Raw genomic sequence first — 25,968 nt, 5'->3', positions numbered from 1 at the left:
GAGACTTTGGAGGCGGTGTGTGAGAGAGGGGCACACAGGAGGGCTCGCTGTGAGAAGAGGGGTGGGGAACTAGGCAGACAGCAGTGGCAGAAGGGGAGCAGATTGAGAGAGGATGGTGAACAGTGGGCTGGAAGACTCACTGGCACACTAGGAGGGGCTGTTAAGGGTGCCCTTGGCCCTGTACCCCTCTCTGACTGAGTGACCATCGGCACACCAAAAAGGTTTCCATGAAGAACGGAGATTCGTGAAAGAGGAAAAGAAAGTACCACACCCTTGTCAGTGGTGCCAGTATGTTTCACTCTCCTTCTCTATGCTTCTCTGCCCACGTCTTCCTGCCATCTCTCTGAGGCTTCTGCTTCAAGGTCCCCCACAACAGGCCGGTTTCCTTCCTCTTCTCACAGTACCAGTCTTTCCGGAGGATCTCCGTCACTGCTTTTGTAGCCACCCCTCTCTCTCTACCTCCCTCACTGCTACACCTTTCCCACAGGTCGAATAATAATGCCGCTCTTTTCAAGCACTGTTGCACACGGTTGAGTCACCTGCAAGCTTTTAAGTGGGAGGTCTATCAAGTCTCTATTGTGTGAGTTACACAAGCGCTCACAATGTAACCCGCACGAAAATGTGTGTGTGTGTGTGTGTGTTTACATGGAGGGGGGACGCCTTCATTAAAAGGTGCTGAGCAGCAGCAACGCTTTTCAACAGTTGTCAGAAACCTCATTACTTGGGCTCCAACAGACACACACTACACACTACACACACACACACACACACACACACACACACACACACACACACTGACTCACATGACTGCAAAGGGGCCCCACTGTGCTGTTTTTGAAACAAGGTCTATGAAAAAACTGGGTTGGTGACCAGGTTTGAGTGGTGTAAACAGTAAGAGTGAGAAACCAGACAACACACACACAGACACACACACACACACACCCTCCAGGAACTTACACCCTTCTGTCAAAATCAGCAGAAAGTCTTGACGCACAGAGGAAGGCGAACACACGTGTGAATGTACACAATGCGCACCTACGATCTGCGACCAGACATATGCAGAGTAGAATGGTTTGGCTCTGGACGCCACTGAAAATACTTTTGTGAGTGACTCAGTGTGACATGGCACACAAACCCCGACTGCCAATACACACACACACTTCACACTCCTTTACCCATAGCTCCCCCAATGAAAGCATACAAGCAGAGTATAGCGCAGGAAAGGCAGCAGGTGGGATAAGCCTGTATCCTCAGGGCACATTTTAAAAAGTGGAATTACCCTTGCAGTCTGGTCGCGCTCTCAAAACACCCTTTCTTCTTTACAGCACCTCATAAAGGGCCTTTTGATATTTGCTTGATGGAGTCGGCCAAGTGAACATTTGGCAGCAAGCACCCCCCCCCCCCTTTTTCCTGCACCACAAAACCCTGTCAAGAAACAAACAAGTTGGCTTCAAACAGACAAACTTGCCCACCAAGCTGCCTGCTGCCAGAAAAAAAGGACCCTTTGAACATCCTTGTACACAACCTGAGGAAGGAGGTGTTCAACAGAGAGGGGGAATGAAAGGAAATATTATTTCAATTAAAGGATTTTAGTAAGTGGTCTTTCATGGCTGATACTGGAAAAAAAAAAGAGTCAAGTGCAGATCTGTGGAAAAAATTTGCCCACTCATCCCCGCGGTGAGCTCCAGCTGACTCTTCATCTGCCCACCAGAAGACAGAGAGGAGCGCAGCTCTCCCTCGGTGACTGGAGAGTGAACCCAAACCTGGCAACCCAGCGCCGACCTGGGCCATTGATCATGTCAAGGAGACAGGACAACTCACAGGCAGGCCAGGAAGCAGACAGACGGTGGAGACAGGCAGACAGCCGAGGTGAGGAGAGAAGAGCGGAGAGGAGAGTCATCGAGGGAAATCTCAAGTCTTTGATCCTCGGGTTGTTTCTCGTCCTCCCAGACTTCCTCTCACCATCTGTAGCCCTGGCTCTCACCTGTCTGTCTCTGGCAAGACCACTAGCGCTCGTTCAATTGCTATTGCTTCCTCCCCACAACAATAGAAACCTACAAAAGTAGAAGTAGCCTGGCCGTGGCTGCAGCCTGGCTCTGTCAGAGGAAGTGAGGGGGAAAGGAGGATAATGTAAACAACAACAGTAGTATTCACTCCAGCTCATTGGGGAAGCACCGCAGACCGAAGCATGCAAATGCAAACCTCTTATTGGAAGGAACAAGCACACCCACAAGTAGTAGTGGATGGTTAAATATCACTTTACATAAATGACAAAGCTCAAACATCTGCACACATGAAATCCTAATATCTCTTATGATTTTACAGAGTTCAGATTTGCATTTCTTGTCTATGCCCTTGAAAGGATGTTCAAAAGCAGCACATCAAAAGACACAAAAGCCACTGAAACTGGGGGTGAGGAGAGATCACCAGTCAGAGCAGCCCCAAATGACTGTGGCACAAAGTCCCCCTACACTGGCACAAACACTTGTATGACAGTTGTCACATCAGAAGTAAAGGCACTCTGAGAAACTTCTGCTTTGAGTGGATTGGTAGAGCAATGATGCATGAGAGTTTTTCACTTTTGCTTGACATCTAACCGTCAACATGTTGCCCAACTCTGCCGGGGCGGAGGCCATCAGATCAATGAGATATTCAGACGGAAGCCCTATGGTGAATCATTTCCTTCTTTATCTGCTTCTTGATTTGTTAAAGTTTCCACAAAAGATTGGGGGAATAATGTCACGTCTCAACATTTTGACTGTCACCATCCATTCAGAGAGTCAGATACATAACTGTGAAAGCAAGCAGTGCCCATTCAGTCAGTTCCCATAACAGCAGTGTACCCTGAACTCATTCAGCATTCCTGAACGAGGCATAAATCATCCCAAGCAGCCCCTTACTCCTTTGCTGGATCGCTTACTGTCTAACTGGCTGTCTGTCTGTCTGTCTGGCTGCATCTCTCTCCGTGTTTTCTGGCACATGTGAGGTGCACAAGCAGACAGCGAGCAAGAGCTGATAAATCCAGGCCCACTGACAGGAGGGCTACAGCTACGGCTCTCATTCAGTCAGAGGTCACGCTACAATGAAAGACATGGACATATTCACTGTGTGTCCATGCATGTCTGCTCATGAGTGCATGTCATGTGTGTTAGTAAGAATGCACTTTTTTGTGTCCGATTCAGAGCATGACGTCTACTGCAGGGGCTGAAATATACTGTAACGGTATATTTACATCAGCCTCAGTAACTGGGTTATTGTCTGTTTTTTTGCAGTAGCCTGATTTCTTTGTTTTAAAAAAAGAAGGATAGGAAAAAACAGACTTAGATAATGACGGTTCGATGGGAGAAACCTGATTCCGCGACCGTGTTTACACTTACGCAGGTTTATAACTGGGATTTTACATGTGTGCATGTAAAAAGGTTAGTACAGGGAATGAATCACTGTGACAGCAATGCAGTGGGCTGAAAGGAAAGATCATTACTATAACTGTGCATCGTTGTGTCCAAAGTAAACAGATCTAAAAGCACAGCTGTACAGAAGACTGCATGTGCAAAACTCAGACATGTGCAGTAAAAGAAAAAAAAAACTGTATGGTCTGAGTTTTGGTTTAAAAATATGACAGTAGGCTGGAGACAAAAACTGAATACTGATCAGCTGTGTGTAATGTTTTCAAGATGTTTTCCTCTTTCCTCCTTTAACCTGATTTGACCTGATGTACATATTAAAACGTAGAAGAAACACACACACATGCACAGAGCAGCCTCTGTAAAGTTCTCCACTGACATACTGATTCTTCTTGTTAAAAGTCCCAAACTGTCGGCTCGGCGCTAAATTACAGGCATGTCCGCTTACACACACCTGTTCCCCTCTCAGCGAAAACACAAGCAAAATTAAAGACAGACAAATGCCGAAGTGGACATGTATACACGCAAACAAATGAACTAATGCAAGTATATACAAAGATATACGAAGAGTGGTCATGGCGGTTACAGCACGTTGGCAGAGTTTGACTCATGTCCAAGTGAAAACAGCGCCAGCGGGCCTCACTGCCCTCCTCCCTCCCTCGGCCAACTCTTCTCCCATCACTCTCCACCCCTGAGCCCGGATAATAGCTGTACTACACCAGCCGCCCACCGCTCCCTGCCAAACACAGTCTGCTGCGTAAACACAGCCCATTCACACATGCACGGAGGCAGGACAGCCGGGCTCGTCTGGGTTCCTCGTCCCGGCGTGGCTGCCCGAGCCCTCCACTTCTCATAACACCGAGCCCCTAGCAACGCTCGAGCCAAGCCGTCAGTCAATAACACGGTGGTAACAGAACTGCTCTCTTCACACTCGGCTCACACCTGGCTCCAGGCTGACATACACATACTCCTATATATACTGTACACAAGGGCACATGTGCATCAGTACATTGCATACTCACCAGTGAAATAAACTCTCAACATTACATGCACAAGGACAGCAGGTGCACAAAAATAAATGCCAAGGTACACACATATGCACACACATGGCTTGCCAGTTGCCCACGCCTTTGTACAAGGGGAAAATGTCCCTGGCAGGCAAAGAGCTGGTCTCAGTAAACAGCTACAATAGCAGCAGCCAGACAAAGGTGTGAGGGTGGGCAGCCACAAAATCTCTGTGACCAGCAAACTATTGTGAAAGAACTTACGAAAGACCAGATTTTATTCTCGGTTATCAGCCTGCTCGGTCACGTTGTGCTCCACAATGTTTCAGCTGAGCAGGATTCCTCTTTATGTTTCACAGTTAGCACTCTTGTGAAATTGTGCTGAAAAAAGAGCAAACAGCCGCTGCGAGGTGAAAGATTCAGCTTCCACATGATGGTTGATGAGTTTTATTTACAGCGGTGTGACTGACGCTGCTCAGGGGCTATAAACTGCTATTTAAGCAGAGCGGGGATTCCAACACAAGCCTGAGGAATCCAGGCTGGCATATTGTCTGCGTCTGTATTTGACACAGCAGCCCATTGGTGCCCATCACTGGACAAACAGACACGTAAACACTGGATGTACTGACATATAGGAGTTCACATACAGACTCCACACATGCAAGCTATGAGGCTGACACCCATACCACACATGAAAGGGAGCTTGTGTAAAAAAATCTAACGTAAAGCAACTGCAGGGATTTAATCTGTTTATTTATAGGCAGCGTTGCCTATTAATGGGCTCAGCTATTACTGCAGAGCTAAGACAGATCTGTTAGCAAGGTGGTGTGATACTGCAACACAAGCAGTTCTCATACTGAAAACAGCTCCAAGCCCCATGTTGAAATGTAATTCAATTCAGCAAATATTACACTATGATACAGGTATAATCAGGTTCAACAGTTTAATTTACTGATATAGTTTCAGATTTAATACATTGATGTAGCATTTGGTGTTAAACTATATGGTAGCACTTTAATTTGATCCCTTTTTATTTAGCCTTTATATGCACTCTTGAAGTGTTTATAAATTGTTAATTAGACATAGCTATATACAAATATAATTACATTTTGTATCTATTATTTATTATTCAGTTCAATTTTATTTTTATATACATATACATACATACATATACATTATCTCAAGGCACTCTACAATAGTAAGGACGAGACCTTACGTTTTTTAGGGTATTTGTAAACAGGCAGATTTTATGTAATTACAACTGTCTTTTATTATATTATCATTTGTTATCTTGTTATATGTCTGTCTACTGCAGAGAAAAGCTCAATGTTGGAGTAAAGGCCCAGAAAACATATTTGTAAATAAATGTGCACCTTTCCCTCTGTGTGTACAACCTGCTCTCTCTAAAACAGGCCGCATTTTTGGATAACTGTCTGAAATTACAGAGCAAAACAGATTGAATCTCGTGCTTCCGTGTTTTCACTCAGTACGGATTTTCTACTTCAAACAGCCCGTTAAGTTGCATCGGCATAATTGTTTTCAGAGACAAGTGAAGGTTTTTCTCCCCCACGGCCATATCAATTACGACTCAGTGACCTTGGCCCAACTGACTACTTAAGCCTTTTAACTTCAGCACGTTCATTTGACATTATCTTGAAAAGGATCAACAAGGTTTATGTATATATAACAGCAATGACAAGTCCTCATTAGAACGGCAGCTGTGGAATTATAAGTCTCCTTCATTCACACTCTGTTACGCCACCCCACTAACCAAGATACCACTATCTATTTCCCCCTGTCCTGCCCCCTCAGGCATTCTAATCTTTTAATTGAATCTTTTGTAATTATAATGAAATAACTGCCGACTTCTATCAGGGAGAAAATGATCGGGGCCAGAATGTGCCAGCGGTTACAGGAAGCTCTTATTTCTCTGCCACTGCTGCCGAGATACACCCCCATTTCAATTAGCTCCTCAATTCACATTTGAGCAGCACATTAAGAGAAAACAAAGAGGCGTGTGTCTGATTGCACACGTATAGTGAGGGATTACTCAAGTGATTCGTCACTGCCTCGTCAGTGACTTGTATGTATCACTTCAGAGCGTCACAATTTATTTCCAAACAGTGTCCGAAAAGATCGAGCTGCTGCGGGTGTATTTTGGGGAGAAAAACACACTTCCCCTTCTTCTGACCCTGGAGAACTGCTAAGTGTAATTGCCTCATTCTTCTAAGCAAATGAACATTGACAGAGAGGGGATTGGTCTGCATAGGCTCTCTCAAATGGCTTCCCTGGCAGTTGACTAATTCAGTTCTCATTGACGTATGACTAAATCAGTGTCCATTATCCTTACGTCCAGGGCAGCTCAGATGTAGTACCAGCTCCGTGGCATAAGGCACTTAAGAGCATTACACAAGCCAAGCTGGTTGAAAGGGTCTCCTTTTCAGCGTCCTGACAAGGCCACCACACATGGTGTAGATCCGACATTGGCCAGGCCGTAGCCTCTGACTAACCTCTGACATTGAGGTCTCCTGCTGGTGAACAAAAACACAGGAAAACTGACCATGTCCCCGGCCAACGGCCAACAACAGTGACACTTATCACCGCAGGAGATTTGCTGACGTGAACAGTAAATAGTCATTTTTGGGAAGATTTAGGAGAACAAACCTTTTATCAAGACAGATTTTTTTGAAAGCCTACATTTGACTTTCTTTCAACTCCTGTTTGTTTTCTTTGTCTTTATGTAAACAGAAAAGAAAACAGAGTTTGACCACAGTAATTAATTGGTGAGTATCCAGCCAGGGCCAGGTGACTCTCTCACACAAACCCAGTGGCTATTCTGGTGTGCCGTGTGTCTGCTTGTGTGAGTGTGGCATTAGGAGCCAGACAGGTCCCTCTGTTGTGCAGCTGGGCTGGCTTAATGAGATATCAGACTCAAACATCAATTCATCAGCCTCATTGATGAGGACAATGAGGGGCAACTGCTTCAGCAAAGAGAGGCATTATGGCTCGTCGTGTGGGGATAGGGCAGCCTTGTTTACAAAGGTTACTGGGCACAGAGGGCTTGAAACAGTACACCACACCGGCCTCCACTTTGCTCCGCTCTGTTAGACTCAACTCTCAGACCCTCGGGGGCAGCTTCTCAGGACTTTTTATCTCTTTGATTTTTCTGGAACAAAGACCCAAAAGAAAAATGTACTACTTCTGCTATATAGAGGCCCAATTTTTAAACATATGCATGTGTGTGAATGGGTTAAAAGGAGAGGCCATAGAGGCCTGATTGATTAAATAAACAAATCTCATCTTGTTATCATCAGGGCTCCCCTAGCTAAGCAGAGTAGGCTGGGCTGGCTGGAGTCCCCCCTGGCCTCGGCCTCCACTGACAGGGCATCTGTCTTCATTAAAGCTCGGCCAGTGTGCATGACAGCCACTGAAATGCTGGTGTCTTCACGATTAATGAAGACAGATGACTCCCCTCAAGAGGCAGTAAAAAGGAACAAAAAGCAGGAGGGTGAACAAACAGAAATATCCAAAATGGAAAAAAAGTCAAAAAGCTGCTTGTAACAAGAACCCAGTTACGCTGTTTATCCCACTGCTCCATTTTTTATTTCCGATTGTTTTTCCACTGTCATATCTGGCTTGGCTTCTCCCACCATACGATGTACGACACCCCCCCCCCCCCCCCCCCCCCCCCCCCCCCCCCCCACTCCTTTTCCACTCTCACACGCTGTCTCACAGCCGTAGCGGCCCCCTGGAAGTGTATGGAAATGGACCCCAATATTGTCTGTCCAGAGACAGGCCTGCTGAATGAGAGGCTGACAGAGAAAAAGAGCAAAATGAAAGCTGGCCAGAATAACCCTTGGCTTTCTTAAAGACATTCCACATCTCTAATTTATTCCTCCATTTATCCATTAGATAATTCATCTACTTATTAATTCATGGCTCTTTGAATCTAGAGGAATATCATTATCCATCGAGTATCCAGAAGCATAAACAAACCTCCGACCTATGAGGACTGCACCAAACTTTCAACATCTGTAATATTAAACAGGCCACACTCATTATTATTTCATGTGAAATACATCACTGTCGCTGAAACTTAACTCCATGGACCTGAAGTCACAAGTCAAACACGGACACGGACACACACACAGGCACACACACAGGCACACAGGCACACACAAGTACACAAACACACAGTCCACATCATATCATAGCAGGGAGTTTCTTTCAGATGGCTGAGCAGCTCAAACTGGCTATGGGCGAGAGGAGAGGAGAGGAGAGGAGAGGAGAGGAGAGGAGAGGAGACTGTCTGTCCCAGTCTTTTCCTGTGTTGCTCTGTAGCCCCTGACAGCAGCCCCCTTAGCCAAGCCCTGAGGGGTAAACAAGGCAGTAACATGAGAGACAGAGAGAGAGAGAGAGGGAGGGAGACAGAGGGACAGAGAGCGCGCGAGAGAGAGAGAGAGAGAGAGAGAGAGAGAGAGAGAGAGAGAGAGAGAGAGAGACATGGTTGTGTCATACAAGAAATACTAACAGGATGCCACTTACACTGAATGCTGGCACTGCCTGTCCAAGCAAAGGGGTCCAGGCCTGCAAAGAAGGGGCTCGCCTTCCGTAGCATGCATGCACCGCGGCTGGTGACATCATAGAGCTGACGGGGGCCCATTCCCAGAGCCTCCATACAGTCAAACATGGCACCCCCCCCCACTCACAGCAACAAAAAAAAAAAAATCCCTATGAGCTCTCAGTCCTGCCTGTATCCTGCCCTGCTTCCACCGCTCACGTCACTCTCCGAGCCAGTGACAACAACAAACAGCAGCAACAGCTCGCTGGATCTGCTGCCTTCACTTATCTCTCACTGTCACTCTCTCCCTCTCTGTCTCTGCTGTCCTTTCCTGCCAATGCTGGAGTTTCCCCTTTCTCCCTCTCAGCTGGAATGCAGATCTGGGTCCTGCCTGGCTGAGCTGAGCTGAGCTGAGCTGAGCGTGACTCTGACTCTCTACTCTCCCCCTGCCCTTGGGTGAGCTGCTCCCTGTCTGCTGTAACAGACCTAAATAACAGCCTCTCACAGCTCTCGCTGAGCCCCAGACACGGCGGAGCAAACCAACAGCCTCTGCATGACGCTCTGAGAGGGGGTGGAGAGACACAGAGAGAGAGAGAGAGAGAGAATGCCAGAGAGGGAGGGATAGAGGAACCCAGTAGGAGGGGGGAGAAAGGAGGGAGAGGGAGGAGAGGGGGCCGTCCAGCAGAGACTGCACTGGCCAAAGAGCTGATCTGGTTAGAGGACAAAACTTTTATTCCCATTCTTCTCTTGCCTTTTTTTTTGTGCTGCTTTTGTGCTTCATATTTCAACCCCGAACGCAAACAAACACAGCCCCACCCCCCCCCCCCCCTCCCATCGCTTCCCATTCAGATCTGGTCCCCTTCTCTGTCTGTCTTTACGTCGCACCTCCCCCAGTTCCCCTGCAGTAAATATGAGCCCCCACCACCACCACCTCCCCTCCCTTCTCTGAGCCCCCCGTCTCTAATCATAACCATATTAAAGTCCAGCCACTGGCCGGGTGTGTATGTGTGTGTGAGAGGAAGAGAGCCAGAGACACAGAGAGAGAGAGAGAGAACATTGTGCTGTGGTTGAACCCAGAAACCAGATGCCAGGATAAATCCCTCCCTCCTCTCTTGTCTGTGTGAGCGAACAGAGGATGGGCAGTTCTCCTCTGTGTCTCTCCCTCTGGAAGTGCTTTAACAGTGATGAATGAGGGCTGCCTTGCTCAATCCCCGCAGTGCATTTACACAGACAAATACCCCCCAATATACAAACACACCATGTGCTGGACACACTTCTCACAGGTTCACTTGACCTTGTTTGTGATTTATCTCTGAGCAACCTTTCACAGACGTGCACGGATGCAGATGTGGTGAAGTTGAGCGGGCATGAAAACAACATTTTTAAAAGCACCCTGCCACCTGAATGATCAAGAGAAATTCAAGCTAATCCTAGTTTAGTCTTCTTTAACGCAGGTTGTTCTAAAAAAAGAAAATCCAATTTAAAACGCAGCACTCCTTCACAGTGATGTTAAATCAGAGCAAATCAATAGGTGGTCTGCGGTCAATGAAACAGCCTGTCACTGGCCCTAACTGTTGCTCAGCAGACGGATAGACTCAGGCCGGGCTTAAGCAAACAGCCTGATACAATGGGAGATATATGATAATAGAATGGCTTCAGTCTGTGGTCCCCGCACATTCATCTCCCCCTGTCAGACCAGTACAAGTGGTATGGCCCAGCAGGCAAAAAAGACACCATTTCCTGTCAATCTGTGCTGCTGGCTACGCTCTCCATAAACACACAGTGCCCTCCCTCCTTCCCTCCCTCCCTCCCTCCCTCCCTCCTCTGTCTAACACTTCACTCTTTTTCCTGTCTCATGAAACAAACCATGCTTTCACGTTTGGGCCCATTTTCGAGTGATTTTGATTAAAAATGTTTATTGACCTAAAAGCCGTTCCTCCAGTTCAGAGACGTCTTGTTTGTTTTCTCAAGCTGGCACGCACACATGTGGGCTGACAGGCCTCGCATATATACACACAAACAGACACACACATTTAACAGCTCTTTTGTTGCATCAAGCAGCAAACAACATCAGTGGTTTTTAAGTGTTTCTTCGTACAGTTGTCAGGTCATAAAAGAGGGGAGCTTTATGACGGCAAACCCTAACCCTAACCCTTACCCAAAAAATAGAGCAAACTGTTATCGACGAACGATGCCCCTGCTGACAGTTTGTCCTTCTTCTACCTCTCCACCCACTGGAAAAATGTCCCGATCTGGATGCATTTCAGATTAAATCATCAATGCCCCAAGTCAAATTTTTTATGACCCACAAGCATTCTTCTCACACTCGTCTATCGTCTCCTTCCTGTCTTTTTTCTCTCTCTTTCTCTCACTGCTGGTTTCATGCAGTATCCTGGAAACTAAAAGCTGGCTAATCCCCATGGTGTTCAAATGTTCTATGTAACATCGGCGTTGTATGCCAGGGCTGCTCTCTGGGCCAGCGAGCTGCAACCCCATCGATTAATAATATCATGCGCTCACACTTGAAACCTTTTTTTTCTATTTTTGCAGATTTATGGAGCCATATCTGACTCTGTCCTTGTTTCGGCTTTTGTTTTTTTACCGTGTTTGAGACTATGATTCAGACCACTAACCCTGTGTTCTCATCTTATTGGCACATAGCAGCATTGTGAGCCGAGTCTTCCAGCACTTCAGAGGCTTTGCAGAGTGAGTTTAGACATCTAATCTACACATACTCCATACTTCTGCTGACCCAGGCCGGTCCCTACCTCCCCTCCCTCCTCCCCTTCCTTCCCCAGCCAGAGAGGTTGAACTCTGGAAGAAACCCCCACTGGGCCACTAACTTTCCCCCCAAACTCATTCTGCCCTCCTTCCTTCTCTCCCTCACTCTCTGGCTCTGCATCGCTCTCCTCCATTCCTTTTTTTTTTCTTCTCCCCTCTGTTTCTGCAAATACTCTCCCCCCATTTCATCAAGTTCCCCATGGCCATTTTTCCCGACTACATGATTTGTTTTAGTTGACAAAGTTCTCTGCTTTTGTTTCTGGTTTTGGAAATGTTTCATTTTCAGTGGCTGCCAACTCACTGGTCATTTTGTGTGTCTGCTGCTTTCAATCACGTTTAACTACGCAGCACACATTTTAACACATATTGAAAATGTTTAAAAATTTCCCTCGGCGAAAGGATTTGACATCTTTGATGTTTCACCTCTTTATCTGAGGGACCCTGCTTATTGCGCCACATGGGCTACAGCCTATAGAAAAATCTGGCTTTACTACTGTCTGACACTCTGATGCCAATTACAGATAAGACGTAAACTCCACATTGTTGCCACTTCCTCTGTATACAGTCATTCAGGTTCCAGGCAAGCAGTCAACAACACGGTGGTGTGTAAGGCAATAAAGGCAGCTTGTTTTTAAATGCCTTTGCACTAAACGCAGCATGGTGAGTTTGAAAGGAATGTAGAGCTTTTCCATTGCTGATGTGAGCATGTGTGCAGTGTGTGGACATGCTGAAACAGATTGCCGGTGATGATAGAGATACTGAACACTAGTCCACAGCGGCCTCCCACTACAGCCAGATTCAGGTTACACAGAGTGTGCACACACACGCGCACTCACACACGTTTCACTATGACTTACATTGACTTTGAGGGTTTTCCTGAAGACTTTCTCTAACCTTAACCACAGTTAGTTGCCTAACCCTAACACTTGCCCTTATTTTAACCTTAGTTAAAACATCTCTTCACCTTAAAATTCTATGATTTAGGTAATGGGGACGAAAGTAAGACAGATATAGGTCCCCACAACATAAGTAATACCTGTTCTCACACACACACACACACACACACACGCACACACGCACACGCACACACACACACGCACACACGCACACACGCACGCACACAATATAGGTTCAATTAAAGAATAAAGTTTCTTAATGAAGGAGTTAACAAACAGTGTCTGTGCAGTTTTGTCCTTTTCAGGTACAAATTTTAAACTAAATTATTTTATTTGAGCGACGGTGTGTTTTTATGTTTGTCAGTGGAAACAGAGCACAATCCTGGCGTTCCTCCCCATCACATCCATCAACCGCTCCACCAGACGCAGGTTTTACACATGTTCAGGTCTGACACGACATGAACTCTTATCAACTCATTTACCTCACTCTCTATATATCTCCGGAAGATACCTGGTGTGTCACGGAGGGGAGGGATGTGGGGATAGTGAGGTATGACTTATGAGAGAGGGAGAGAGAGCGGCCATGTGCGCCTCCGTTCACACGCTGGTCCCACCGACGGCCTAACAGAGCTACTTTTCAGAGCACTATCAGTCTTGGCCATCTTTCAGCAAAGTCTCTTTGACTCTGGTCCTTTCTCTCTCCCTCTAACTGCACTGTCATGACATTTTGCTACACTTGTTTTGTGAGGGGGGAAAAAAAAGACAGATCTCTTAATTGTTGTTCCAAACATAAGAAACCCCCATCTCGTTCTGTCATGTGCCTGTGTGCCCTCCCACGCCTTCTAAGGGCCCCGTCTCTCCTTTCTCGCCATTGCACGCTCTTGGTCTTGCACGTGCCCACAAAGGCCCATCTGAAAACAGACACCTCCCATTTTTAATAGTAACCTCTTTATCTTCATCTGTCGTCATGTCAGAGCTGCACTAAGTGGCCTCTCCCTTACGCGCAACCTTTGCCGAGTTTCCATACAAGCAGGCACAAGCTAGCACGCATACACAGTAGAATACAAATACACGCAAAGATGCAGCAGGTTTCCAGCACTTACGGCAAATTGGCTCCAACTTGCGGAGAAGGATAACAAAAGGAAATCCAAAAGAGGAGAGAGAGGGAATTTAAGAGGCAAGCCGAGAGGGTTTAGGGGGATATCATCCGAGGGAAAGATATTCCACTCACTATCACTCACAAAAACTTCTTCTGTGGGTGGTTAAATATGTCTGGAAAAACAAAGTGGACATCTCCCCCTCATCTTTTGAATCATGGCCAGCAATGGTTGCAAAATAAAAGAGCGACGTGAGGGGAATCGATTTCCAAAAAATTGAAAGGGGTAGAGCGCCTGTCATCTTGAGGCTTGTGGTTGCCCAGGGAGATGAAAGCAGGGATGTCAGTCCACGCAGAGCTGTTTATTAAAGCAGAGGAGGCTCCAGTCACACTGATGGATCAAGGACGCAGCCAAACAGCGCCACACATGTTGCCATCACACACAACTACACACAAGTGGTGCAGTCCTAGCATTGCTAATTTGCTATGTTGAACATGGTCATAGCGACAGAGATGCCAGCAAGCAGATGGCTCTATGATGCTGCTTTTTTTCTGATGAAATTTCAGCATTCATAACATTTGAGGGTCAGGGTCAAATCTAATACTAGCACTGATTTAGCTTAATACCTGGATGCTTCACAATTTAATGAAGTACCTTCTTTCATAATTGGAAACGGAACCGATCCAGAAGTGATCAGAGAAAGATTTCTAAAAGGATTTTGATACAATGTTATCTTTGCACAGAATGGAAGGATGATCTAAAACCTCAGATCAGTGCTAATAGTATTGATACCTATCAAAATACACATTGTACATCAGTGCCAAATTACAAATCCCTTTCACTATATGGAAACTTCTCATTTCAATCCTTTAAATGATTATCAACCATATGCTATGAAGACATTTGTAATAAATTGACCCTGGATTGCATATGTTGCCAACAAAAATAGATTTCTGTAAATCTCGAATTAATCTGTCATTCTTGAAGATTTCTCTCTAAAATACTTTGAAATCATTTGTAATGTGTCACTCTGGGCTCGGCCCATTTTTTCAGCACAACCAATGAATCAGACAAAGATCGGTAAATGCCGCTAAGATTGGCGGAGGTCAACGATGGATCTGCTTTGCTCTCAAGAGCAAACACTTCAGTGAACACTCACACAGGAGCAAACAGTGAGAGGAGAACAACACTGTGATGAGAGTTTTTGTCTTTCTGTGTCTATCGGGAACCTTGTGCCTTGAGGGAAGTGAGGGGTAGCGGGGCTGAGCTCATCATTTTCATATCCATACATAGCTTACTTTCTCTTTCGTCTCCCTCCCTCCCTTCACTCAAATATACAGTATACCCACATGAGCACACACACATATGCACCCAGACAAATCCAAACCCACAGCGTCAACCACATACCTACAGACCTCCATCCAGGATGGGCTGAAACCCAGCACTTCAACCTTTATGAAAATAAATCAGGCGGCACAATGTGCTGTTTGTGCTCAGCTTCGCCTTCAGTGGAGAAGGCTTCACTCTGTTAGTCGACATCCTTCCCTGCTGTCCCTCTCCACCATTTAAATGTTCGCTTTTACATTCCCTCTCATACCACATTTCCCACCAAAATGGCTCCTTTACGCAACTCCCCAAGCTCCTAAAGCCAACATGACCTCCTTATGTGTGTGTGTGTGTGTGTGTGAGTATAAGAATGCAATGAGTGTTTTTAATTATATCACTCTGCATGAGGATATTTTTTTTTCTGCTGGGACATTTTGCTCCTTTTCACAGCCTCTCCTACTTAATGATTTGTGTATGTGTGTGTCTGTGTGTATGCGTGAGTGTGTGTGCAACTGTGCACACATGGATGCATGTGTACATGCTTGGCAGGCAGTATGCTGCTCTTTATGTGTGTGTGTGTGTGTGTGTATTGCATAAAGATCCATTACCAACTTTACATAAACAACTTTTCACTTTGTATCCACCAGAGGCACAACTGAGCAGACTCCGACAGCTTTTGCACAAGTTTCAACATGCTATTCATTCCATTCTATTAATACAATGCTTTTAATTTCATCCCACTGTGATGCAGCTCAGCCTCTCACAGCTGAGCCCCTCATGAGCACTCGGTTTCCATCACTCGGCGTGAAGCTAGAAATTATAGTATGAATGGAAAGTCCGAGTGCAGTAAAAGGACTTCACATTTTGGTCCGAGCCATGTGGGCTGAAGGAAATGACCTACCAGCTTTTCAAAACATCCCTGTGGCTGGGTTTGGGGCCAGGGCTCCGGCCCTGATTGGTGAAAGCTTAGAGAGGTGTTTCAGGGCTCAGTGGCGATGTTATCACATAGTAAGTGGCCTTAATGGGCTTCCAACTGTTTGTTTGAAGGACTCCCATAATGACAGGGATCAACTGATAACGGCCTCCGCTCCACGCTGCACAGAGAGCCGTCGGAGACTCTCATGGATGAACTAGCGCCACTGCGCCTTCATAAAGATATGGGTGGTAGGGATGAGTGTCTTGCAGCACACCCACATGGTCAGTGAACCTCATTCACACAGTTGAAGTGAAGCGCCAAGGATTTCTAGGTCCACTTGCTTCCTATGCATTAAGAGCTGAGAAAAGTCAACTATCTCTACATGTGCAAACACAGTCTGCCTATACCCCATCCCTCCCCTTTCCTGTCTCTTCCCACCTCTGTGCAAAACAGGTATTTCCAAAGACACTCTGGTGCCAAAACAGAGCGTCGCCACAAGAGGTGCGCCAACCTGTCGGCACAGCGTGCACACCCAACAAAAGGTAGGTGTCACCCGGACTACCTTTCTAACAACAATTACACACTAAGCTCTGACGCCGTGCATGAACACGGAGCTATTTACTGCACACACAAGCACGCACACACACAGAGAGAAATGTCCACAGTGCTACTCCCTTTATGTGGAAGGTATTTTTTCAGTCTGGCCTACAGACAGCCCTGACAACAATGAGCAGGCCTGTTAAGCCAACTCCTGGAGAAGAAGTAGAAGAAGAAAAACAGGGCCTGGGGAATGTCTAAACCAAGGCCTTTTGTCTTCTCTGCTCACATTTAAGAGAGTGGGGATTGAGACTGCTGTCAGTAAAATGACTTGTAACATTCCTTGTCAGGGGATACACCAGTAGGATGTTTTAAAAGGCGATGCTGACAGCTGAGAGTTTTCCACCGAGGCTAAACCTTAAACTGATACAGAGTGTAACTGTATTTTTGTGGGAGCTTTAACACAAATTGTCATATCTAACGCTATATATAATAACTCAATTAGGCCATGAATTGATTCATCAGTTGACAAACAATCAATCAACACCAACCGTTTCAAATGGTTAATTGTTAAAAGTCAGAAAAGGCTAAAAATACAGTGGTTCCAATTATAAAAGATTTTTTTAATGAAAAAGTCAAGAGAATTTGTATTTTCTGACATGTAAACTAAATAATCAATTGGGGAAAAAAAACTATTATTTGATAATGAAAATATAAAAGTTGAAGCCTTTATTTAAATAAAAAATAATTATATTTGAATTTGTTGCTCATTTGAGTCTGCCAGAAGCAAATCCATAATAATAATGATTCTAATATGAACAATGTTAAATAATAGTCCAACACAGACTTTGATTTGTAAGACAGGAACACGCTAATATTGACATACAAATTGTATAAAAGGGTCATTCTCTTCACATAAAGCCGAGTTGAAGTGAATTGTCACGATGATCCCGACTTAATCTTTGACCCCGACCTTGTTTAGGCTCTGACACAGACCTTAGACCAAATAAGTGCAGTCTTTAACCCCGCGAACGACACTGCTGCCAGTGTGGATGTGTCAGTACAAGCAGCCATGTATGAAGTCCCAGTGCATGTGGTTGCCTGTGTCTGTTTATGCTTTTAGATACTTAGTTTTTGTCTTAACTCATGCCAGTGTAAAAACCAAAAACGATCCATCTGTCAGTGCTGTGGGATTTTGCTCTGCGTCAGGAGTATGTTTCTCGTTTTTCGATGAAAGAAACTCTGTGCGTGTGTGTGTGTAAGTGTGTGTTTGTGTGTGTGAGAGAGAGAGACAGAAAGTGTGGGAAGAGTGTCTCTGGTGGTATGTTTGCATGTGTGTATCTGTGTGTTTTCCTAGCAGGGTGTGTTCTTGGATTCCACCACATTACCCCCAGGTGCTCTCTCTCTCTCTCTCTCTCTCTCTCTCTCTCTCTCTCTCTCTCTCTCTCTCTCTGCGAAAATACCTTTAGGATTAGGTGGGCAGCAGCAGCAAGAAAAAGGGGGGGTTGAGCGTGGGGTTGAGAAGACTGGGTGTCAGGAGGGTGGGGGGGCGAGGTAGTGATTGACAGCTGAAAGGCAGGAGAGGTGCTCAGGCATGCTGCGGTGGTGGGGGGAGAGAGGGGGACTGCACACACACAGGCAGGGGGGGCTCTCAGGCTCTGCACTCAGCTGTTGCCACCCACCCCCATTATTATTAGTCCCTCCACCACCTACCACTCACCACCACCTGCCGACCCCTTAGCGCTGCACCCGGATAAGGTTTCTCCTGCTTACCTTTACCTCATGAAGCAAAAGTGCTCCTTCTCTTTTCTCTCTCTCTGTCTTTCTTTCATCTTCTGCAGTTAATTATGCCACAGTGTTTTTTTTTACACTTCCTGACCAACAATCCTAATGCTGATTAAAAACCTGCGTTTTACAACTAACAGGTGTTTTCGACAGTGAGTGATTTATGTCCGCAGTGTTTGTGTAATCTGCCCAGTTTTTCCATAACAGAAAAACACACTGGATTGTCAACAAGCTCCTCTTTGTGCTCTGTGCTCCATACATCATCCCATCCTTGCACTTCAGAATACAACAGTGCCCCCTGTGGTCGAGTCGAGAACTGAAAAGTCAGAAACTACAGGAGCATATTAGTGGTTTGAATCCTGCCCTCAGCTTCAGCTCACCTTTCCCTCCTTACTACATGTAGTATATTCATTTTGAAAAAAACCTAACAAATAAGTAAATAAATTGTTTGTTATGTTTGTTGACGCTTTGCACTCTCGTCACCTCACACTGAAAGAATGTTGTTTTGTCTCTAATTGCAGACTTGTGGGTTCCCGGCCTCACAAAAGCTCTGCGAGAGATCCACACATACACGCGCACACACACACGCGCACGCACGCACGCACGCACGCACGCACGCACGCACACACACACACACACACACACACACACACACACACACACACACACACACACACACACACACACACACACACACACACACACACACACACACACACACACACACACACACACACACACACACACACACAGAGTGAGAGAGAGACACCAGTGCACTTTGTGGTCACAACCACACCATCTACAAGCATCTATAAGGAAACCACAGCAGCAGAGTAATCATTGCATTGATGAAAGTGGGCTTTTACTTCATAGTTTCTTTGGGGGATTTTTTTTCCTCTTTCGCTACCACTCGTCCTATATCACAAACAGACCCTAAAGTTTTTTCCGTTTCCACAAAATTACACATAATGAAGTGCAATTTAAATTGTTGTATTCTCCTATTTCCAGTGCAAGCCCAAATTGTTTAATGTAACCCGATTGAAAATGACGGTGTGGGCCCTATATGTAGTTTGTGTTGAAATGGAAAATAACATATGAGACACAGTAAACAGTCAAACCGTGATGGAAATTACTCACAGAGAGCGGCCATCTCTTTGGGCAGGTCAGCACCAAATCTCCCAAACAGGCTGGTGTTGGCCAGCAGGTCGAAGGGGGAGTGGCTTCTCATGGAGTTGAAGGCGAAGGGGTAGACAGCAGGTGGGAAGCCGGTCATGTGACCCACCTGCTGTTCCCTGTTGGTAGCCATGGCGACAGAGCACCGAGGGGTACGCAGCAGGCCGCTGTGTGAATGTAACGGCTTTCAAAACACCTGGAAATCCTGGTGGAAATGTTGAAATCCGTGGCCTCTTGAAGACCGTCAGGATGTGGGGAACTGATGAACGATGACGGGACTTCGGGTTTTATTGAGGGAAGGTCGGACTCCACTTTAGAACAGTCATCAGATCTCTTTTCTGAGAAGGAGAAGGCAGAGAAATTTGTCAATTTTTACTCAAATGTTTCACCACACAAAACCCGAGGGTAAGTGTTTCTGACATGAAAATAAAACCAGCGGTTTGTGCTGAGGTCCTCTGTGGACTCCACGAACACAATTCACCTCGCATCAACTCTCGTCCATCTATGTTCTGGGACAGAGAATAGTTTACACAGTTGTAATGAAAGAAGGATGTGCAAACTTCACCCCAACAGGTATGAGAGAATGGGAAGGAAGGAGGAAGCCGCGGAAGGCGGCGAGAATCAAAACAGATAAAGACGTGAGGGAAAAAGAATGAGTGAGCTGTGAGAGGAAAAGCCAGAAAAACTGGGACTGGGCGAGGGGAAAAGAAAATAAGAAAGAAGTTTGGAAAAAGTTATAACAGGGAAGAGCGGGAGGGAGCGAGGGAGCGAGGGAGGTGGGGGGGCGAAGAGAGCGAGAAAAAGAGAGAGAGCTCTTGTTCCTGCAGTTTTGAAGAGCTTCCAGACTTCTACAGTGATTCCAGGCTATGCCATATGATTTAAATCACCAGAACTCTACTATAAAGAGCTCCTCTGTTCCTGCTGCCAGCCTAGCACAGCAGCCTGCCTCTCTGCCTCTTTCCCCCAGGACCAGAGGCCCAGACACGGGGTCCAGGGCATGGGGGGGGGATGGGGGGGGGGGTCGATGGGGGTAGGGGCTAGGGAAAATGAGATCCACTGATTGCTAACTGCTGCTGTCACTTCCAACTATCTTCTCTTGAGGTCAGGCTCCCATCCCACAGAGTCATTTTGGCTCTAGCCTCCTGCAGCCGGCTCGTCACTTTGACTCCACACAGTAGGCAGAGACAAGTCGGGCTCAAGTGTGGACAAGGCTGCAGTTATGCCTCCCTGTTAATACAAGAGGAGGAAAAATCCCACTAAAGCCTCCCATTTTCTTTTTTTTCATGTTTTCCTTCTGCCTTTCGCTTCCCTAGCGTGATTTCACGAGTGCGTGGTGTGATCAGCTTGTTTTTTAAAATGTGGCTTTGAAAAAGAGCAGAGCCAAGGAATTTGGAACTGCTGTGGCTTGTGAATCTGGGAGAAAAGACAGGGAAAAAATCTTGGTAGTGAATTTGGTATAAACAAAGAAATGAGGAGGGGAGGGGGAAAAATGAAAAGATCTAAGGGTCAATCGGTGAACTGCTGAACTGGGCAAAAAAGTGTAGAGAAACAGTGACAGGGTCTGGGCACTGGGGGGCACTAAGAGGTGGCGCCGTGCCCAGGAAAAACAGCGAGAGATTTCCAAGACGCACACATATGCACCACATAGTCTGAAACTCATACACATGCAATCAAGGACTGAAAAAAAGAGCTCCCGGTCTCTCTCTCTCTCTCACACACACACACACACACACACACGCACACACACACACACGCACACACACACACCTCACCCCTTGCCTTTTCCAGGGCTCTGGCTCCCTCCCTGCCTCTCTTTCTGGCTCTTTCTCTTTCAACAGAGCCAGTTAATTACACCCTACTGCTGCAGGCAGCTTCAAACCACCACTAATTTAGAGTTCCATTACAGTAAACTGTTCCACATGTGCATCCAGGGCCCAGGCAGGCTCGGGTGGCCACGTTTCAGGAAGGAGCAGCCGCCGATAGGCACCCACCCCCATCCTGCCAACACAGCCTTACTGCCATCTTTCTTTTTCTTTTCCTTCCTTCTCTCCTCTTTTCTTGCTTTCTTTATTTCCCTTTTTTTCAGCCTGCTCCTCATCCGAGCTCTACCTTTGATTTTTTTTCCCACACCGCATCTCCGCTCTATAATCACGTCCTTGTACCCAGTTCTCCCCTTTGCCTCCCCCCCACACGCACCCCATCTTCTACTGCTTATACAACTTGTACCATGACCCTACGTAGAAGTTCCACTGTGCCGCTTACACACAAAAACATCACTAGACATTTCACAGTGGGCCTAATGGGAGAAGAAGTACGGATTGGAAAAACAAAACTGCCAGCAGACTCATAATGTGTGTGTGTGTGTGTGTGTGTGTGTGTGTGTGTGTGTGTGTGTGTGTGTGTGTGTGTGTGTGTGTGTGTATTATGAGTATGTTCTTGGCCAGTGTTTCGCCCGTTTGGGTATCTGCCTCATGAACTCAAACCAGGCCCCATAAAGGCAGCACAATCTGTCTGCGAGTGCTAGGAGAAGAGAGGAGAAATGAAGAAGTGTGAGCAAAGAAAGAAAATCCAGGCCAGAGCGTCCAACTGTATGCATGCGGCTTTTGTACTCCCACAGGAGGACACAACAGTAAACTAATCCAGAAATTATGACCAAGCATGAGAACCATACCTAAGTAATCCGCTGTGTCACTGTATTCAAGTCACGAAACAAAGAAAAGAAGAAAAAAAGAAACTAAGAATGGAGACAGGGGGAAACATCATTTAAAAATAAAACCCAGCGACTTTTCTCTCCCCAAACAAAATAATGAATTAATAAAAGAGTTGGCGCCAGTGTTTTTTAATGAGTCACATCAGCACAGCAGTTTTTACAGAGCCATTTATGTTTTATGTCGGGTCCTGTGGTAGGCTCACTTCGCCAGCCCGTCTGGGGCTATAAGGGGATAAGGGGAATTTGGAGTGACCTCATCCCCTGTTAGCCAGGGCCAAATGGGCATTGAGGGCCTCCCCACTTCCCCTGAGCCTGGGGGGCACACAGGAGGCAGCAGGCGGCCAGGCAGGCGAGGAGCACCACGGCCAGCGATGGGTGGGTTCACGGCTGCTGCTGCTGCTGGGACTTTCCGTCATTGCCTTGGAGGTGCACTGTGGCAGTTTAAATTTACTTTGGCTGTTTCTGTAGATAGTGGAGTGTCAGACCTCACAGAAGTTCATCATGTTACAGCAGACTCATTGGTTACACTTGAGATAATCCATTGATTTTATCAGGACAAGATGTCGTGTAGCAAATGAAATGAAATCACTCAAGTCAGCGATTTGGAGCGGGAGCTACAAGGCGAGGCACGCTTCGAGAGAATGAGATTTCCTTGTTTGCTAAAGAGTTTGGATTTCAACTAAAGAAAACGGAGAGAATGGAGGAGGAGGAGGAGGAGGAGACAGAAAAAAGAAAGAAAGAAAGAAAGAAAGAAAGAAAGAAAGAAAGAAAGAAAGAAAGAAAGAAAGAAAGAAAGAAGAGAGAGTGAAAGAACAGTTCCCACAGATTGAATGTCTGTCAAACAAAGGGTATCAAATCCTCTGTGAGCAAAACAACAATTGCACCTTAACCGTTGTGACAGAGTGAGGCCCCTCAGGCATTAAAGACTGCAGTCAAACATAACAAATAAATCAAGGCATCACAGGAAGCTCTGTACCACACAACTTATGAGAGGCGGCGGGATTTTTTATTCAGCACAAGAAACCACAGGTGATTACTCTGCGTATAGGAGCAGAACTCTGGGTGCCGTGGCTGCCCCGCTTTGTTTACCAGAGAACTTTTCTAATTCCAGTTTAGGAAAGCATAAACGAATTTACAGTAACTGCGTGTGAGGTTATATTGAGTTATAATTGTATGTTTTTCTTTGTGGATATTTGCCTTTTGAAGTCAAAACTTTTACGACTCTCCTCTCTGCACCGTGGTTCTTGCAGGGACTTGTTTTTGTTGCACTTTTCAATCCAAAGTTTTCCTGGAGGCAAACAATATACAGATTTTCAGATTTTTTTCCTGCAAGGTGAGAAACGAAAAATATGTGTCAATCAGCTCACAAAGAGATGCAAGTCAAAACTTTAACTCAAAAGGATTTTATTGTAAATTCACAGCCTGGAGATACTGTACCATGTATCTTAGCAGGAAAAGCTTGGCACAATCACACAGTCCTCTCCCTCTTTTTTCCACCTCTGACTTGCCCGCTCCTGTTTTGTTACGAACTGCGCATGTCTCCCAGGCACGGTCTTCCAATTGTCAAGAAGAACATCACAAAATGATTTATGCTCAGTAACTTCGTAAAGGAAGCGACTTGAAGCACAGAGGGTTAAGTTTAGGTTTTGGGTCGAGGATGAAGTCATTCTACCACAGCAGGTAAACAATGATTTTCACAGCCAGTGTGTCTTAACTGAGTTGACAGGCTGGCTTTTCCAACTGCTTGGAGCCAAATGAACATTTAGTGTCATTATCGCTGCTACAATATGAGCAAACAGGGCTGCAGAACTGTTTAATGGGCTCAGAGCTGTTGAAAAAACAATAAAATGCTCCAAGTGAAACTGGATCAGGACAGCGTTATCTGATCTTGTTGCTGGCGTCAACAGTATTTTGGCTGTGAAAACAATATCCTCAGCACTATTATCTGATACAAAGCTGTCAGCTTCCAGTCTTTTAACAAGTGGTTGGCTAATGGCTCTGAGAGAGACACCTAGTGACAGACAGTCCAGTGTCTCCAAACAGATCTGCATACCATCGCCTCAGACTTGTTTGACATCTGCCTGCTCTCGGCATCGTACAAACTCGTATTTGCTTACAGCAACAATGCAAAGTAGCACCTCTGTGTAATCACTTGTCACTTCAAGACGTATTGTTTTTCAGGAGTGCCACTTGGGAGTGTCTTTATGCAATCTTTAATCATTAATTGCTTTTTTTTGTCCCTTCTCTTTTCTTTGTTCAAATCGAATGTACCGTGCTGACTTGCACTGGTGGAGAGAGGTATGGAAAGAGTGAGAACTCAGTGAGACATAAAACACTTTGTGACATGATGAAGTCATTCTGACAGCTTGCTGTTTCCATGATGTGGTAGTGCTCTTTGGAGTACTCCACATTGAGACTGCAGCAGTGGGTCCAGCCGAAGTAAGCAAAACACACCACAACAGGAAATGGGCAAAGACGTAATGGTGAGAATTTTTGAGAAATAAGCTGAGAGCCAGAGAGACAGGAAATCAAGTAAGTGAAGAAACTGTAACATTGCCAACAGTGTGATGGCCTCTCTTCTAGAAGTGAAAAATAAAGTTGGCGCTTCTACTACATCTCAAGCAGTCTGTGTATTCACATAGGCAACTATATGACAGTGTTTCTCCAACTTCACTCCGGGTCAACAGAGAATAAAGAGACAACTAATGGATGGGTTTCACCACTTTTAGCCTCGGGAGTCAAAGCAACATTCAAGACAGCAGCAGGCCCAAACCCACACACACACACACACACACACACACACACACACACACACACACACACACACACACACACACACACACACACACACACACACACACACACACACACACACACACACACACACACACACTTATATGCAAGCACAACATGCAAGGCAACACACATTCTTGCAAGTCTAACTTGTGTGCCAAAAGAACTTTTAATGAGCGCTCGGAGGCAGGCCGAAAATGTAAATCCTCACAATCAGAGCGGCACACCTGCAAAAATAGACAGAGGAAATGGTGCGCAGATAGTTTCCTTGTTAATTATAGCGTGGCAGCGGAGAGAGCCCCTCCATTCCCCGACAACCACCTGTCTAACTCCTCCCCACCACTTGGCCTTAATTGCGATAGAAAATTCCAGAGAAAGACAGGTATCAACAACTCCCAGATTTACCGCTCAAAGTGCTGTCACAGAGGATTTAGCAAACAGACGCTTTTATGGGTCAACTATTGTTCCAGAGGTTCCACCTGAAATGCAGCATCATACAACCCAGCAGGTTTTACACTTAAAAAAAGAAAAACAGACATACACTGGTAAACATGTGTTATTTTTTTTTTTTTACATTTGTAAACGTTTTACTAGAAGGAATAAGTCCAACAAACAAAGTTGTTTATTGTTGTTATATCCTACTTTATTCTGTGTTTCTCATAGTTTTACTATATTTTTTAAGACATTTAGCTTTGTGATCCACACCAGACATGTCTAGATTTAAAGCCCAGACCGTATGAATGGAAAACTACCACTAATCACAATGTGCCAATAGAAGAAAGAAGGTCTCATTCATGCTTTTGTTCATAAGTAGTTATTTCTATGAACATAAAGCATGTGTGTTATTACTGATGCGTGCTGACAGAGAGTATGTGAGCACCGACTAAAGAATTTTTAAGGCCGCTTGATGTGTAAATATTTACAACAACAAAAGTGGAAGAATGTTTTTAGTGAGGCGAGACGGCGCTACAACACAACACACTTA

The 25,968-nt window shown here is 45.6% G+C and overlaps 1 protein-coding gene across 3 annotated transcripts in view; it reads right to left on the bottom strand.

Annotated features, from left to right (window-relative positions):
- rarga (retinoic acid receptor gamma a) overlaps positions 1–25,968 on the bottom strand; it is a 42,750-nt gene that overhangs the window by 9,665 nt on the left and 7,117 nt on the right. For 2 of the 3 annotated variants that reach the window (XM_034590805.1, XM_034590804.1), the window contains exon 2: positions 19,445–19,818. In XM_034590805.1, the coding sequence (XP_034446696.1) occupies positions 19,445–19,613 (169 nt within the window). In that variant the 5' untranslated portion in view covers positions 19,614–19,818. Of the gene's footprint in view, positions 1–8,953; positions 9,499–19,444; positions 19,819–25,968 lie in introns of those variants that run through there. The other variant, XM_034590806.1, reaches the window with a different exon arrangement.

Source organism: Hippoglossus hippoglossus, chromosome 7, assembly GCF_009819705.1.
Source record: "Hippoglossus hippoglossus isolate fHipHip1 chromosome 7, fHipHip1.pri, whole genome shotgun sequence".
Taxonomy (NCBI): Eukaryota; Metazoa; Chordata; class Actinopteri; order Pleuronectiformes; family Pleuronectidae; genus Hippoglossus; species Hippoglossus hippoglossus.
Note: the sequence above shows the minus strand (reverse complement) of the source record. Positions and strands in the feature narration are given on the sequence as shown.